Source organism: Echeneis naucrates, chromosome 5 (assembly GCF_900963305.1).
Source record: "Echeneis naucrates chromosome 5, fEcheNa1.1, whole genome shotgun sequence".
Classification (NCBI taxonomy): domain Eukaryota; kingdom Metazoa; phylum Chordata; class Actinopteri; order Carangiformes; family Echeneidae; genus Echeneis; species Echeneis naucrates.
Genome location: NC_042515.1, coordinates 23361829 through 23380053, shown reverse-complemented (window position 1 = coordinate 23380053; position 18225 = coordinate 23361829). Strand labels below are relative to the sequence as shown.

The window sequence follows — 18225 nt, the reverse complement described above, 5'->3', positions numbered from 1 at the left end:
GTCATCATTAGCTGCTTTATCATAAATCACTACTACTATCAACTCTTGTTATTTTTACTTACTGTTGATATACACTGTTGTAGTGTATTAGGCATTAATTCTTTGTACATCTGTATGTTTAGCTTGGATTGTAATTGTGTTCTCATTCCTCCTGTTTTCGTTCTCTCTTTATCCCTCCCTTTCTATTTATCTCTCCTTGTCTGTCTCTCCCTTCTGTCTTGCCCTCTCTGAATCCAACCAGTCAGTCCTCTTAACCCTTACAGACCATACAGGTCAAATTTGACCCGTTTTGACATTTGACAGCGGGAAAAATAGCCTAAAAATCATTATTTTAGCCTGAAATTTGATTAACTAAGCTCCACCAGTGTGTGTCAAATCAAGATAAATGGTGGTTTTAGGGAATCTTGAAACTGTGAAACTCATGTCTGTGTGTGTTTTCAATGGGACAGAGGTTACAAAGTTCAAGGGCGGCCCTGAAACTGTCGCCTGTCACCTTGGCACTGTGAGGCGGAACAAACCAGAGCTGCCACCCGCTCTGATTGCAACAAGGGGGAGAGAGGTCTTTTCTTTGCTTTCACTGAGACACCACAACTGTCTCTTATTTGCAAAAGAAGAACAAGAATGTCGTCCTCGTGAGCACATTAAATAAGGCTACAGAGGTGAATGCTTGGGAGGACAGAAAACTAGCCACCATACTTGACTTGAATGTTTACAAAGAAGGGGTGGATAACCTGGACAAAGGCAAATACAGCTGAAAGAGGAGGACATTCTGCTGGTCTCTGGTGCTATTCATATATATATATTTGACATATCAGCCTACAATGCCTTTGTTGTATGGACTGAGCCGAACACTACCTGGAGGGCAAGCAGGAGGAACAGGAGGATATTCTTTTTGGAGGAACTTGGAAGGGCCCTTGTTACTCCTTGCATTGAAAAGCGACAGCACCTTCCTTGCACAGCAGCTTCAGCAGCACTGGTAAGGGCTGTGCAGCAATCTGAGCCTAGCCCTGCTCAAGTCCCACAAGAAGCCAACACAAGGGGACAGAAAAGAAAGCTATGCAACTTCTGCCCTGCAAAAAAGGACTGCAAAACAGGGACAACCTGCTGCAGATGTTGGGAAAGTGTGTGTGTGTGTGTGTGTGCAAGTTTCCTACCACTGCTTTGAATGCAGAGACTAGTTTGAAAGACTGAGAGTCTAGATACCTATTTTTTTTTCTTTCTTTCTTTTTGATGTTGTGTTTATTTTTAATTAATGTTGACTTTTATGATGTACTGTAGCAGTGAGGGCGGCATTTAATGGTTGTAATGGTTAGAAATAGTTATTTTGTGAATTCCAACTGTTCCAGAACATTAATTCAATTTTCATTAACAATGAAACATATTTAAGTCACTATTGCTGTTATTTTTCAATTTCTTATGGAAAACAAGACATGGTATTGGGTAATAGATGTTTGGCTCTGAAAACGAATTTGGCAAAACCTAAAACTAATACACGCTCCCTGCTCTTTGCAACATATTTTAATGAATCCTGCAGTTTTTTTTAGACCTGCTCTTTTTGTAAACTAATTAGAAGTAACTTTGTTTTGACTTGGTACTATTCAAATAAAATTTGATTCAATTTGATTTTAAAGGCACTGGTTGCAGCAGCTGAGAGTTTCCAGTTGGCAAGGACACACTGGTAAATACAAGAAGTGCACGATTGTAAACACTACTTCCATGGACAAAAGCAAATGAGACACAAACAAAAACTGTCTTTAGCTTAATCACATAGGCCCATCACAACTGAATATAACAATGTAATTTCTATCATGTGGTAACTGTGAAAACAGGGTTAGGATTTATTATGGTTTGTATTTTAAGGGCATTCAGTTAACAATATTCAATGAACAAAAACGAGAAAGTGTACCTCAACTATTTATGGAATAAGCAATATGTAGCCAACATTTCAGAGAAGGCGTGCACCAAAGACCTTTCTGGAGATCTCCACCTGGGTCAGGCCATGGAATTAACTCAGTTGCTGTTAAAAGTGACAAGTAACGCAGTACAAATACTTAATTTACTGTACTTAAGTAGATTTTCCAGGTATTTGTACTTTACTTGAGTATTTGTTTCTCTGACGACTTTTTACTTTTACCTCCTACATTTATACACAAAAATATGTACTTTCTACTCCTTACATTGTAAAAACAGGCTCGTTACTTTTTCTTAAAACCTCCACAGATGATGGGTTAGGGTTAGGGCCATAAGACGCACCGTATTATAAAGTGCAATATCAATGAGCGGGTCTATTTTCATACACAAGGCGCACTGGGTCATAAGGCGCATTATGACAAAATAGATAGAAAGCGAAACGAAACAGTCAGGTAAGTCGAACTTTATTCAACCCATTCACAATAACTCAGAATATTTTTCAGTTTTGACAAATGCAGAAAAATACACTCACATTTTAAATCATTCCACAAATCCATCAAATTGGTTGATGGTATGATATGGATTTGAACATTGGGTTTACGTTAAAAACCTAACGTTGGCTTGACGATAGTAAGGTAACATTGACTAAATGTTGGATGGTGGTTGCTTGTCAGCACTACATAATTAGTTATCTAACGCTGTCTGACGTTGCAACCCATATCCAACCGAGGACCAATGTTAACACAACGTCCCTGTGTCAGCTGGGAATGCTCCGACTATCCATCAAGCGGAGAGGCTTCGCGGCTTACCAAAGTCGCACTAAGACATTTCGACAGATTTTTGAGCACAGTGTACCGCATAAAATTGGTTCGAGGTCAGTGAGCACAACAAGAATTCATACATGAGGCGCACTCCCGATATTTGAGAAAATTTAAGAATTTTAAGCGTGCCTTATAGTGCGAAATGATCAAAGGATTCATTGTGTTTCATTAAAATTTATTTTTACTTTTACTTTGAAAGTACATTTCAGAGCCTGTACTTTCTTACTTTTACTTGAGTAAAGGAGTTGAATCAGTACTTCTACTTTTACCAGAGTAATTTTTTACACATGTATCTGTACTTCTACTTAAGTACAGAATATGAGTACTCTTGCCACCTCTGGTTGCTGCTGGTGCCACTGCTGGTGTGTGGGAAGCGAGTGAGTGATGGAGTTTTTGGAATGTTTACTAGTCAGGTTATGGGAGTCTGAATAAGTTGGCCTTTCAGGCTTTCATTGATTAGTCACATAAAAATAATTTTTATTGTATTGTGTTCAGGCCATTAGGCTAAGTGATCATTTTTTAATTATTTATAAAGATGATTGCAGATGCAGTTAACCTTAATTCTTGCATCTTATGTACAATTTAAGTGAATCGTTTTCAGCATGAACCTTTGTTGGATTCTGAAAATCAGCAACAGTTGCCTACATAAAATATTTTCATAAAAAATTAATCATAACATTGAAGTGACAGTGAAAGATAAGACATGTATCTGACCACGTGAATGTGACAGCTTTGACTTAATGTTAATTTTGACGGGCAATTTACATCTTTTGATGTAATGAAAATGCTATTTGGTTTTAGTCACATTTTAGTCATCTGAAATGGTACAATTTTGTCAAGTTTTAGTCAATGAAATAATGATTTTAGTCTGACGAAATCTATGGTGGATTTAGTTGACTTAAATCGCTAAGATTTTGTTGAAGTGAAATGCCTGAATCAAAACATTTCTCTTGGCTCTCCACTCATTGGAACCATCTAGTAAAAATAATGGTCTTGAATAATTGAATCCGCATAAACTGCTATGTTCACACAGCTCTCCTGTGTCAGGCTCCGGTATTTTGTTGACCCATCCATCCACCCCAGTCTTATATCTTTCCAAAAACTACATAACCACATCTCTTCCCTTTGGCTCATATAAGTTGAATTCCTCTATATACTTGTCAGTAAATACATTTCCAGTTTTCTATTTCTCAAAAAATGGGAAAATTGAGAAGCTTAAGAAATCTTTGCAGACAGACTGACGCAGCTGTTGACAGCCCAAGCATAACAGTCAATACTGGCTGATTAGCAAAACAACCCTCCTAGAGAGAAAACCCCGAACACACTGTCTTTTTCTGACTGAATATAGATGTGAAAACAAAATGACGTTCCGGTTAGAATTTTCATTTTGCCGCCAAATCTGCTTTTTTTTTTTTTTTTTTCTTTGGTTGTTATTGTTGAGCTACACAAACCTGGACACGACTCGGTAACAAGAAACTACAGAACTGTTTGCAGAAGAACACCAGACACAACTGTGCTGGTGTCAGTTTTTCATAAACTTTGGGGCATATTGATTACTCAGCATGGAGTCCTCTTGTTTTCAGAGTTGAAAATGAATCAGCATCAAGAGCAGGAGAGTTGGGGTCGAGTGAGCAGCGGAATGAAGGGAGACTATTAGTCAGTGGAACAGCAATGGGATTCCAACGAAGCGGGTGGTTGAGCTTTGCAACATGTAGAGTCTGCTCTACACGTTATCTGCCAAAATTCCTATTAGAAAAGAAAGATACTCTCATAAAAGCTTCTTTTTTGTAGTAATGCCTGACTTTCTGGTTTGAACTTTCCTCTGGTGGAAAAACTCATGAGGACTGCTTCCCCACCCCTGCACTGTGTACAGTTGTTTGAAGCAGTTCTGCTGACAGCAGTGACCCTCTAACAAAGTACAGATCAATGCAACAGAGGGACAGAGTGAGGTGGTTATCTGGCTCGCTCTCACCCCAGCCCCTCAATGGTGTACCATGCTGTGCAGCTTGGCCTGGCTTTGAGAAACTTTTAACAGTACAAACTGTGTCCTTACTGGAGTTTTTCCACTGTACTTAACAGTACAAACCTGCGGAAGGCTTCCTGTGTTTCAGAGCTGGAGACAAACATTTAGTGATACATAATATCTTGTTTGTTTGTCTGTCTTTTATAGGCCATCACTTAAAACACCACACACCTGCTTTTCCAGTCTGAATCTCCACATTCTGGCTGAAGCGTCCACAGCCTGCTGATGTTCTAGCTCGAACCTGGAAGATGTACTTGGTGCCCGGCTTCAGCCCTGACACTCGGGCACTGGTATTTTTAGACTTCAGAGTGGAGTAACTCTGCTCATCATTGTCCTGGAAGACAACACAACCACGTTTGTAAATTACCGTAATTTCAGGAATATAAACCACAATTTTATTATTTTTTTTACACTTTGGACCCTGCGGCTTAAACAACTATGCAGCTAATTTATGGATTTTTACGGGTAACGAGCTTCATGCCGCCAATACATTTAGCATCACATCAGACCAATGAAATTACCCAACAGGTCACAGTGGACCAATGAAATTGTTCAAATTAAATTAAACGCACCCACGCTAAATTCTTCAGATCATTCATTTATTTTGCTTCATGCATGCACTTTAGCTTGAAAGTTGATCGATCTGGCGAAAAGGCAAAATCTTTCTGTGTAACATAATTCCTGCCATATGCCATTTCATCCCATATTTCAGACACCTGCAGCTTATAAACAACTGTGGCCTATATATGTACAAAGCTGTTTTTCTCTTTAAATTTAGCGGCTGCAGCTTATATTCAGCTTATATTCAGATATTGGCTTTGTCAATTTGGTTTTTAAAGACATTACAAACCAAAGAAATCAGAGAAACCATGTAGTAGTACATTCATCGCATATTGTTTAATGTTACTTCATTTCCTTTTTTTGACCCAAATGAAATGAACCCAATAGAAAACTGCAATATGTGGCAGCATATAGTAGCTTGTAGCTTACATTCGAAGTGAACCAAGCTATTATTTAGTTTAGTATCGAGATAATGTTGATGGCACCCATAATTAATATGAAAACAGACCTAAAAACCTAAACTAAGATAATCTGTACTGATGAACTGATTTGAATTCAACTGAACCAAAGTGAACCAAACATAACCAAACCAAAGCTAGCTAATAAAAATGCTGATGTTCAAATTTTTCTTCAAACTCATCTGCTTGTCAGGTGTAAATGCCAGGCAAATACCTCAAACATCCTTTGCTGAAATAACACAGAGCGGGACTTTGAAAAGTGTTTGTCTTATTTACATCTTTCATATGAAATGATCATGTCATTCTTGATACATAATTTTTTAACTTGCAAGTGTGTTACACCTACGCACTATAATAATGTTAAATTTGGCTTTTTTATGCTCATATTCATGAAAGAATATTATGCATTCACTGGATTGTGTTGTTTTTTCTTTGTGGAACTCTCAATTAATAATAAACTTCATCATTATCATCATCATGACCACCATGACTATCCTCACTTTGTTTTTTTCTGCCTCCTGCAGCAGCTTCTAATACTTTTTAAGAAAAATAAGTTCAACAAAAGGAGGTTTAAGTCGCATCTAAACACCACAATAAGTGAATCATTCATGTGTCCTTGGAAAGGATAAGAGCCTAATTATGAAGAAGTGCTAGGTGAAGAAATAAGAGCCTTTTTTTGTCTTCATTATCGTCCTCAGCTAGAATGCTGCAGTAGCGGTTGCCACCCTTGCTGTGACTCATTGTTGTTTCGTAAAGTACTATAGAAACCTTAAGAAACAACATTGCTGACTGGCCCACTTGAAATCCCCCACAGGCATCTCACCCCCTGACTGAGGCCAGATTAAGACACCAGAGCAAGAAGCGAACTAATCCTTCAGCTACCCCCTCAACATCCTGCTTGTGTGGCTATGAGACTGCCTGCTCCCTGGATGCTCCTGCTGAAATTAGCTGATTTCTATCAGCTCACACATACATACACACCCTTGTCTTCCGACATTTTTTGGGGAACCTGCCATTATGTACTCTTTTGTCCCTTATCCTAACTGACACCATCACAACTGAATACCACATGCTAACCTTGACCCCAACAGTAAGTATGGTCCACATAAAACAGGTACACACACACACACGCAATCTCACAGTGGGAAAAGCTGGAAGTACTTTGCACCTATATTTGTGAAGTGTGCTGTATAACTTATAGCCAGTAATGCTACATGTTACTCTTCTGTGGAAGCAATTAACCCTTTTAAATTGCGATATCAAGAATTCAAAAGGCTGTAGCTTGGAAGTGAGATAGAGAAAAAGGCTTAAAAGAGAGAAATGCTGACCTAAATTTTATGATAAGAGTAAATTTACTCATCTATTTTGCAAATTGTGCCACCACAGGGCAGTTGCTATGTTGGATTACATGATTTTCAGTAAAAGTGAACTTTGAACGTATTTACATAAAACATTTTTTATTTTTTTTTTATTTTTTTTGTCTTGTAGCTCAGATCACTGCCTCCTCTGACACTCTATTACATTACAAACCCTAGTCCAAGCCTAAATATTGTACAACATTGTTAAGGAGGATAACACTTCCTCCAGTTCTCATCATGCAGACTTTACAAATACACACGCAAGTACATCCTCTCCTCAAATAAACATCCATGCACGTAGTCACACAAATGCACACACTTGCCACAATTAGGTCGTCACAAGGCTTATGCGCCGCTTGCTGTCACTGTCACTTCCACTAAGTTGCCATCAACACTGTCTCATCCTCTTTCTTGCGCTCCCTCTCTTGACCCCCCTTTTTTTTCAATTAGTTGAACTGCTGGCAGGATCTTTTTTCTGGATTAAGTTATCCAGAGTCTATCCCACCACCATTCCTCTGCCTTCACAATATCTTGGCTCAGCTCAGTCACAGCTCCTTGAAGACAATGAGCAAATGATCTTCACGTAATAATGACTTCATGACATTTTTTTTAATTTTTCATTTCATGTTCACTTTTTGTAAAATATGCAGGATAAACCTAAAGTTGTAAGAGCTGATGGTGCAGGTGTACCAGTTGGTTGAATACCTTTTCGTAGTACTTAATGTCATACTCCAGAATTACTCCATTGGGCTGGTCGGGCTCGTGCCACAGCAGAGTTACACTGTTCTGACTAGTGTTCTCCTGGCGGATGGCTAAAACTTCAGAAGGAGCTGCATGAGAAATAGGAGAGATTACTGTTTTGTCAGTTCAAGATGTGATTACCCTGCAGTTAAGTCAGGAATCGCATGACATGATAGTGAGTCAGTTCCCTAGCATGCCAGCTTTACAGCAGAAATAAATATGTTTACAGTATAAACTAATGTTGAGATTGACCAAGACTTCAAGGGTCTGTAAAATGGAACCATTGCTGAAGAGCCTTAAACTTTCATTCAATTGAATGACCATTGGGGAGGTGATGCCACTATTTGTGAAATGAAGGCAAATTGCATTGAGCAAATTGAGTCTATTGAATATTTCTTTACTTATCACCTGATTTATTAGCTCAGCAAACATTCTTCAATCAACTTCCCTTTTTAAACGGATGGTTCCATTTTGAAGAAAATAGAACATAAAAATGGGTATGCATTAGGATACATACCATGGAGTTTCTATCTGACTGACAACCTGTACCATGCAGTCAGTTTAGCGGATTGAGCAGGTCAGATCTACCGCTCACGCTTTCTCAGCTCCAAATTAATTATTGAAAAAGCAGGAACAGTAGATGTGATAAGAAGTTACCATACATGCTGTGAAGTTAGTGTAAAAGCCAACATGATGAGCAAACCATGTCATTGTTCTTAACCCTACCTGCCTGGTTTGTTGTGATGTTGACCTGGGCGTATAGTGAGGGCTCATTGCTTAGGTGTGTCACCGCGTTCATAGCCAGGATCCGGAAGCTGTAGTTGGTGTGTGCCACCAGGTTGAGCACTGTCACCCAGGGCTCGGTCAACCCTGTCTGGCGAGGAACAAATCGAACTGCTGCGGAACCCAAACGCTCGACCATCCCTCCTCCCCCAATGCCTATGCTTGCCACTCCACTTGTCTTCCCTCCAGTGCCAATGCCTCCTGGGGAGGATGTGCAATCCTCACAGGTCCCTCCTTCCGCTAAGCATTTCTGACACAACACACTGTACTGCAGATCAGTGCGACCTCCAGTATCCAGAGGGCGATCCCACTCTAAGTTCACAGATGTCCCATTGACTGAAGAAATAACATTCACTGGAGCAGATGGAGGGCCTGGGGAAAAGAAAGATAGAGGTTGCAGTTCATTCACAGGTTTGACAAATATCTAGCAAAGTAAACTGTGTTTCTCCGGCACTGGTAAATTTTGTATGTTTGCACTCACGGGAGCATGAAGCCGCCGCTGGGTCATCTGCTGCCCGATAGTAGTTGGAGTCACAGGGGCAAGAGAGGGCAGCCCTGGTCTCTGAGTGGCTGTGTTGAGGACATTTACCACACAGGCCATCGCCTGCCACTGGCTTGTAGAAACCTACCTCACAGGCTGCAGAGGGAGAGAAAATAAGTAGAGTTAATAGAGAGCTTGCGGGGAAAGGCTGTGCACTCCCATAATCACTCCAATCCATGATAAAATTGTGAGTGCAACAAGAAAAGACTGAATCGCCCTCCTATAGCAAGCTGTGCATATCAACGCTGCTCCAACTTTTTAAAAACCTCTCCTCCAAAGAATTAATTTTAGGACATAGCTCGTTATTCCCCCCTTCCACCAAATCTATGTATAATTACAGGCCTTGTAACCGTAGAGACTGTGGAGCAGGGGAGATGAAAGTCATATTTTTTTTCTGCTCAGATTTGGGCTGAAAAAGCTCTGCACTGTTGATACTCCCAGTGAGACCATCAAAATCCAGACCGTGTTTCAACCTTATTCAGCTCCTCTGATACATATTCACTTTTAACTCTGCACTGATTAATAATAGAGGGAGCTCTGATAAATATATTCTCTTTCCAGGCGCTTAATAGGTTTCTGCTATGGTAAATGGGGCAGGGGTAAACCACGCATATACTTGCAAAGCAGGAGCAGACACCAGCTTCCTCATGTTTGCTCTTCCTCACAGGGTAATTCATTTGTGCTCCCATGAATTGCTGTGTTTCTTTACAGATGCAGTGTTTTCCTAACCTTTCCTCGTTTATGGAGACCATTTCAGGTGCTCAGACTTCAAAGGTACTAAAAGAACCATGAAATTGGATAACCAACATGAATGAAATTATAACAGAGAAAATATTCTGGATTAATGGCTAAGGAATTTTTTTATACATTCGAAAAGGTGTAAAATATCCCCATGTTTGTATCCGAAAAGTAAACAAGCTGTCATATTCATTGTGGCTGCACAGGAATACACACATATCTTGCATTTCACTAGATATAGTGATGTACTAAAAGATGATATTTTTTCAGAGATTTTTTTGCAGTTAGTGTTCAATGGAACAAGCTGTATCAGTGGATCATAGGGTCCATATAGTCTACAGTAGACCTCCATGTGATCTTTGGCTGTTAACTGGTTCAATATTAATACAGTGAAAGTATCAAAGAATTTTCTCCACAGAAAAATCATCAAAGCCTTTATTCAAAAACTGAAAAAAACAGCATTGGGACCTCTGGCACTCTGTGATGTCACAACAGTCTTTGACCTCTGTCACACAGACCGAACATCCAACCATGCATGCATGATTTGATTTTTCTGGGTATTAAACAGCCTTAGACGAGAAATATAAAACTGCACTGAGAGGATTTTGCTATATACAATATAACCATTAATGTGTTCCAATCACTGACGGTGGGGCAGGGGGGGCTTAAGGGTCTTAAAAAGTCTTAGCCCCCCCCCCCCCCCAGGCAAAAATAAACATACTGTAAACAGCATCCACAATCAACTGCTCCCACAACCCTCTCGCAACAGTGCAGAGTGGCTGTGTGCGTGTGTCTATGTGTGACCGACAGACAGTTAAACCCCCCCCCAATTAATAATTTCTGGCGCCGTTACTGGTTCTACTGAATATCAACACATTATGATAAATAATTTGACTGGTATTGACAAGGCCTATGGTTACCGAGTTGCAGAATAAACACCCAAAACACAGAGTAGTCCAAGATCCAAAAACTTTACTGAAGAGCAGGCAGGGTCATACATAAGAAACCACTCCGAAAAATCTGGCAAGCAAATCCAAAGAGGGCAAGGCAGAATTCCACAAAAAAAAAACAGTAAGACAAAATGGACTGGCAGTAATAGGAGTGGAGATTTTTGGTGGGAAACAGAACAAAGCAACTTGAAGTGAGGAAGTGATGAGCCATGGAAGGAACAAACAACAAGATTACAAAATAAAACAGGAAGTCCAAGAATATAAACACAGAGACCTGACAGGTATAAAATATGGGATCTTTATCAGGAAAATATAACTGAAAGACAGTTTTTTGCTGGTGATGTCGTAAGTTATGTCTCTAGATTCAGCACTCCTATTGGCTCCAGTGGATGATGTCACAGTTAATCAGTATCTTGTTCGCAGGCCAAGCTTTCAGCTGCTTATATAGCCAGAAGAAATGGGATCAGTCCTGTATTTGTCTGATCTCATGGTGAGACTACTGTCCGGGATCATGGTAGTGACAACATAAACGAAGAGACAATGAAATATTGAGAACAATTGAAGTTTTTTCATGACTCTTGCTCAAAAAAACTGCAGAATTCATAATCTGATAAAAATAGAAACCAACCCAGAGTTTGTTGTTTATGGTTATGGTTGTGATTTTATCTATGAAACGAAAACATTTCATAAAACAATTATGAGCTACTATTTCCTATAACAGTGGAATGATTCAGCATTGAGTGATTTATAATTAGCTGAGTTATTCTGATCCAGAATTCATAGAACACTTTGTAAAATTCTAAAAAATGGAAACTTCATAAGAAAAGAAAAAGGAATGGAAACATGTAAACACAAAAAAGGCATTGATTTGGTGTGAAAAAGGTTAAATAACTAACCCCTCCCCTACACACACACACAGCTGACAGACGACAGCCTGATTTCTCCAACTGTGGGAAACCAGTCCACATCTGCATAAGAAAGTTTTGTAGGAAAATTAAAATGAAATGAAAACAACAGGCCAACACAGCGCTGACAGAGCACGCCAGCAGGCTGAGATATCGCCAGTTTTAAAAGCCTGTGAAAGATCACGTCTATGTTATCTATGTTATCTATGTTATCATGATCATATTTAAACTGCAGTGTTCAGTTCTACTCTCCAAACCTGACTGTACACAACACACCATTCAGTGTCTATTTACACAACCATATAATTGTCCAGGTCTTGTTTTGAGTCATCTTATATGGTTTGTGGCTTAGTGAAAGAAATATTCAGATCCTTTACTTCAGTTTAAATACTACAAAATAACAGCTAACAAACTAGCTAAGAGAGGCAGCAGTACAGCAGCAATTACTTTATCCTGCAATAGAAAACAGTTTTTGGCAAAGGACTTTTCTGGTTTTGAAAGGAGAAATATACTTGCTGTGTCGGATTAAACAAAACTGTTATTGCTGCATATCTAACCTTTGAATGGCAAGAAGAACTTGAGAGTGGATGTAATATAATGTGTGCAAGCAAAACATTTGATTGTACTGAAGCAGCTGCTTCACTGCTTTTGCTTAGCCTTATCTTTCGAAAGTAGTCTTCAGTTTCAAGAAACAAATTGAAATTTAACTAACACGGGTGTGCATGTATTAGCCTTGACAATGACATAATAGAGGGTTGAGGATCTAGTCCAGCGTACATGTCTTAGTCTAAAACATCATCATTCACCATTTGATGCAACACATTCCGTATAGCACCTTTGCTGAAAAGGACCTTTAACCAGTTTTTAGTAAAAGTCACAAAGTTCCATGCACGAGTCGTAACCAGGAGAGACACATAAAGACCATGATGCTTTGCCACTTGTTCAGTTAGAGGCAGAGAGTTAGAGTCACATCAAGGAACCCCACACACAGAGCAGGTCTGGACCAAACTCCCCACAAAACTATCCAAAGAGACCCAACAGATCCCCCCCATGAGCAAGCTCTTGGTGACAATGGCAAGGAAAAACTTCCTTTAAGAGTCAGAAACCTCGGGCAGAACCAGGTTCGGGGGGGGGGCAGCCATCTGCCTCGACCGATTGGGTTGGACCATTATTAGGACACTGTTAAGACAGATAAACAGTAAACAAATAAGCAATCAACAAACAATTGGGACATAATAAAATATATTCAAAACAATGAGGTAGAGAAAATTATTTTGTTTTGTGTGGGGGGTAGTACAAGGCAAAAGCCGAGTTTTGAGTTGTGATTTGAATAGTGAGATGGAGTCTGACTGCCGTACTTGTAGGGGGAGGGTGTTCCAGAGTCTGGGTGCTGAGCAGCTAAAGGCTCAGGCGCCCATGGTGCTGAGGCGTGGGGTTGGGGTGAGGAGTCCAGTGGAGGGTGCGGGAGGGAGTGTATTCCTGGAGGAGGTCAGTGGGGGCCAGATTGTGGAGAGCTTTGTAGGTGAGAAGGAGATTCCTGTTATGAATTCGGCATTGTACAGGGAGCCAGAGGAGTGAGATGAGAACAGGAGTGATGTGGTCGACGTGACAATGAGGGAAACATGAGATATCTTTTACAGTGGGTGACACATGGCGACTTGGCAATGTGCTCAAAGCTTTAAAAGCAGTAGTTGCAGCTTGGGATGTGAGACAGTTGGTGTAAGATGACCAGCAGGTGGGGATGGATTGCCGAAAAACATTTATCGGCTCAGTTTCCTTCCAGTGTTTACCAAGGAAGCGTGCACTGGGGCAACAATGTCTGGATTTGATTCAGCCACAGCTTCAAATTTGGAGGACTGCAGTAATTGTAGTGTACATTGTAACCATGGTCCATTGGTTCTGGAGAGGGTTGCAAATGGTCAGCAGGCAGAAGATTTCCAGAATTTTTTAGTACATTTCCAGAAACTTTCCTCAAAAAGTTAAGATGGGAAATTTTGGAAACATTCCAAATTTATTTATTTATTTTTTTGGTAATTAACTGGGAATTGGAGGTAATTTAAACAAAGTCTGACATATAAACATAATTAAAAAATGTTTTTGTTATAAGTAGACATTCATGAAAAAAAAATACATTTAATGAAATTGCTGACTGGTTAGCTGAAAGAGCCAACAATGGGGACGTGAGCATCAGAACTTGACCATGGAGCAATGGAACTGGGCGGACTTGTCTGATTAATTTTTCTTTTGCTGTGGATGGCCAGGCGTGTGTGTGTATGTGTGTGCGTGTGTCACTTACCTGGGGAAGACATGATACCAGGATGCGCTATGGGAAGAAGACATGCCAGCGGAGGCAGTGTGATGCTTTGGGCAATGTTCTAATGGGAAACCTCAGGTCCTTCATCCGTGTGGTAACATATATCCGTGTACACCCTTTCATGGACATGGTATTCTCTGATATCTGTGGCCTCTTTCATAAAGATAAAGCGCCGTGCCACAAAGCAAAAATGGTCCAGGAATGGTTTGAGGAACAGAATAACAAGTTTGAGGTGTTGACTTTGCCTCCAAATTCCCCCGATTTCAATCCAACTGAGCATCTGTGGAATATGCGGGACAAATAAGTCTGATCCATGGAGGCCCCAACTCACAACTCACAACATCTGCTGCTAACATCTTGGTACCACCTTCAGGTGTGTAATGAAGTCCATGCCTCAAAGGGTCGGGGTGTGTTGGCAGCAAAAGGGGGACCAACACAATATAAGTCAGTAGGTCATAATGTCACGCCTGCTCAGTGTATATTGAAGTTCATGGAATACATGGAATGAAAGTCTGAAGGAAATTTAGTGTTCAAACTTCATGTGTGTGTCTGTATACACATACATACATGCAGACACACAATACAGCATGTGTATTACCATTCATGAACAGAAGAGGTGTTCTTCTTTTTAACTGTCCTATTGCTCCCTGAGTAGCCAGAAAGTATTTCTATTTACAACATTTATCTCAGACTCTTCCTTTTTATCCAGTTAATCCCTCCATTCCTTGATGTTTTTTGTGAAGCACTGAGTTGAAAAGCAGGTCAAGACAAACATCGGAACAGCTCGTTCATCAAGGGGAGAGGCAGCAGGCGCTTTGAAGTCCCTGACAGATTCCTTCACACACACACACACACACACAGGTTATGGTAATACTAAGCATACATGCAGGGTGTCTTCTGCAGCTACAGTAGTCACATGCAACATAAATTCATCAACGCAAAGGTGAATATGCAAAGGGAAAGAGGAGGGAGTCTGTGTCAATGCCAGCTGTGATAACCTTTCACTTCACTTCTCATCTGCAGCTCATTTGGTACTCTGGAAAAATTAAGATGTAAATGGGCATAATAACATCTCCATCATCAGAGGAAGATGAAAAGACTTACAGCTATGTGACAATGAATGAAAGCTTTTAGCTTCTGCTTGAAATAATGTATATTTGAACTGAAAAAAATTGGCACAATAACTATCTACTTAGTAGCATCTTTGGTATTTTAATATCAAGCAATCGCATTCTGCTCGAAAGACCAGCAAAATCCTATCATTGATGAAAAGATCAGGAATCTCCAAAAGGTCTTTGACATTTTCAGTTTTTCTGCAACCAAGAAACCTGTCAGACTGCTTTGAAGCACAAAACAGTCTTCAGTTTGGGAAGTCATGGTTCTTTATTATGAGCAGGGTGAACTATGGTTGGCACAAGACTCATCATAGCAGTCATTAGTTTCAATTTAAAGTGTCATACATTTTTACCACATATTGAAACATATGTTTTAGACATCAGTTTTGCTGGCACAGTCTTTTGTTCATATTAAGGATGGACCATTTTCTTAAAAAGTCTCTTGCAAAATATGTCCTAAATTTGTGTTATGGCAGGTGATCCATTGTTATTGAGAGCGACTCATCCGTCGAGCTAAAAGTCAGATATTGCAGCCTCTGCTGCCTCTTTTTCCACCATTCTTTGTTTTAATCACATCGCTTCTGAATTTCTCAACTTTGCTGAAGAGAAACTAAACTGCCGATTTTTCGCTTTAACTCTCTGAAGCAGGTTATAATTGTAAATTCACAACTGTTCAGTATTCCTCACAAGTTTTAATTTGTGCCTCCTACAATATACTACAATAAATATAGAATATTATAGATGAGTAGTATTACACAGGCAGCTTTGCGCGTGCGTGTGAAAAGTGATTATTTATGACCTAACGCACGGGCTCCCCCACACACACCACGTGATCTATGACTCAATGCTGCGTCCCACACACACACTTACACATACATGCACAATTGCCTGTGAGTGTGAATAGTTGTTTGTGACCGGCTGGCAACCATTCTTCTAAGTACTTAATCTTCTGATACTGAGTTCTTTACAATATTTTATTTATTGCACAGTAGTAGAAGTAGTAATTCTACGGGCGACTTTGTAGCTGCACATGAAAATGCATGCCAATTCAGGCACTCTACACACCACCAGCCCCTGTCCCCACACGCTTACACGTTCGTTCATACACTCATACACACGTAAAGGCCCACCCATATGCATCTTACATGACCATACCTGTTTTAAAAGGTGTGAGGTGGGAAAGTTGCTGGGCCATTTGTCCTTCTCTACCATACAGGGAGCCATTGTGTAACCCTGCCTCTCAGGGCATGCTCATGAGAAGTTTAGCATGGATTCCAATGTATGAGTGGGATACTTAGATACTTGTATAACCGTGAGCTGGCCTCGCGCTACACCAAAGAGACCAATAAACTGTTTTTACAAGATGTAATCGGCACATAACAGCTTTTTTACTGCAACCATTTCACAAACAAAATTTGTTAGCAAACCACCTTTGTGGTGTTCAAAATATGACGTTCAGATGTGAAGAGTAGAAATCTGTCAAAAAGCTGTTACACATTTTACCAGTGGTTTCACCAATGGTCCTGAACACCCTCTGGATCAACATTTTACACTACCGTTGTCTGATCACTATTAGAGAACCTAAATATGGAGAAAGGGTGCACTTTGTTCCTTCAGCTGTGGCATCATTCAACAGGCTACCGTAATGGATTAGCACATATCCTGGTTCCCGGCCTGGGGCCTTTCTGTGCGGAGTTTACATGTTCTCCTTGTGTCTGCGGGGGTTATCTCTGGGTGCTCCGGTTTCCTCCTACCATCCAAATACATCATGTTTGGGTTAACTGGTGACTCTAAATAGTTTGAATGCAAGTGTGAGTGGTTGTTCATCTCTGTTTGTCTTTGTGTGTTGGACCTGTGATGGACAAAAAAATACTCCCTGGTTTACCTTACCATGCACCTGATGTGATGTAGTAGATCTTTGGTTTGCGTTGTGAATAGTGATTGTCTTTTTTTTTTTTTATTTCTATCTTGCATTACATCGTGTCTGCAAAAAATGCTGTTTCGTGGCTACCCATTCTGTGGAATCAAAGTCGGCTTTATTTTTACTAATTAGAAATACTGCTGTCAAAAAATGTTAATATTCACATCTTATTTTCAGTTCAATGTCAATGTTCACAGATCAATGTGATCCTTATAAAATTCATCATTTTAGGGAAAATAAATAAGAATAGGCAAGAGAAGATTTTTCATCTGTGTATTTGACCGTGGATGGAGGTCCCAGTCGCCAAAATGGTCTCATACAGGCACAGGGAGATTATGAAAACTCTACACAGGAAGGCTCCAGGCCCACGATTGAACACCGTGATGGACCACAGTATGTGTGTACCCACAGTGTGCATGTGAGTTGTGTGTTGCCGGGTGTGTCAGTACCTGTCAATGGGGTGAACTTGGTACATGAGAATTTGCATTACAATGAATCTTAATAGCCATGTGCAACGTCATGTGCTGACTTTGATTTATTCCCTGTATAAATGGATAAATAAATACACTGGAAAAAAGGAGCGTAAGCTGGAGAAAACACATAATCGTCCAATGCATGAGGAGACTGAGGAGCAGGGGATAGTGACAACGTTTCATTCAACATTCAACTTTTACTGCTGGCTTTTACCCTCACTGTTTCAGGCATCCATTTTGTTAAGTCCAGTATACTACTACAAAATGAAAACAATAAATCTATTTATTCAGCCCAAACAAAAATGAGGACTTTGGTGGGAGTGTTAAGAAAAGTCTAGAAATTTTGGTTGATTAAAAGGGCCGTAAAATGGCGCAACGCAGTAATGTAGGCTCATGGTGCTAAAAAATAGAAACCATAATCAAGCCTGCTCGCCAAAATGGGTAGCCATCTTCAGATAGCTCGTACGCTTTCCAAATAACTGTGGTCTGCTGTTTTTTTGCTTCATAATGCCAGAAGAGGTCCTGAGAGGTTTCTCCTCCATTTTCTTCTGTTTACCTGAAGGTTGGCTTTCTAAAAATAAAAATCTCAACATGTGAGTTTTTGTCTCAGTG

The 18225-nt window shown here is 40.0% G+C and overlaps 1 protein-coding gene across 2 annotated transcripts in view; it reads right to left on the bottom strand.

The window, feature by feature from the left end:
- The window catches only part of epha8 (eph receptor A8), a 98790-nt gene that overhangs the window by 18413 nt on the left and 62152 nt on the right, over positions 1 to 18225 (bottom strand). For both annotated transcript variants that reach the window (XM_029501433.1, XM_029501432.1), the window contains exons 7-10: positions 9138 to 9293; positions 8600 to 9028; positions 7838 to 7962; positions 4927 to 5089 (exon numbers count right to left, since the gene is read on the bottom strand). In XM_029501433.1, coding sequence (XP_029357293.1) covers positions 4927 to 5089; positions 7838 to 7962; positions 8600 to 9028; positions 9138 to 9293 — 873 coding nt within the window. The remainder of the gene's footprint in view (positions 1 to 4926; positions 5090 to 7837; positions 7963 to 8599; positions 9029 to 9137; positions 9294 to 18225) is intronic.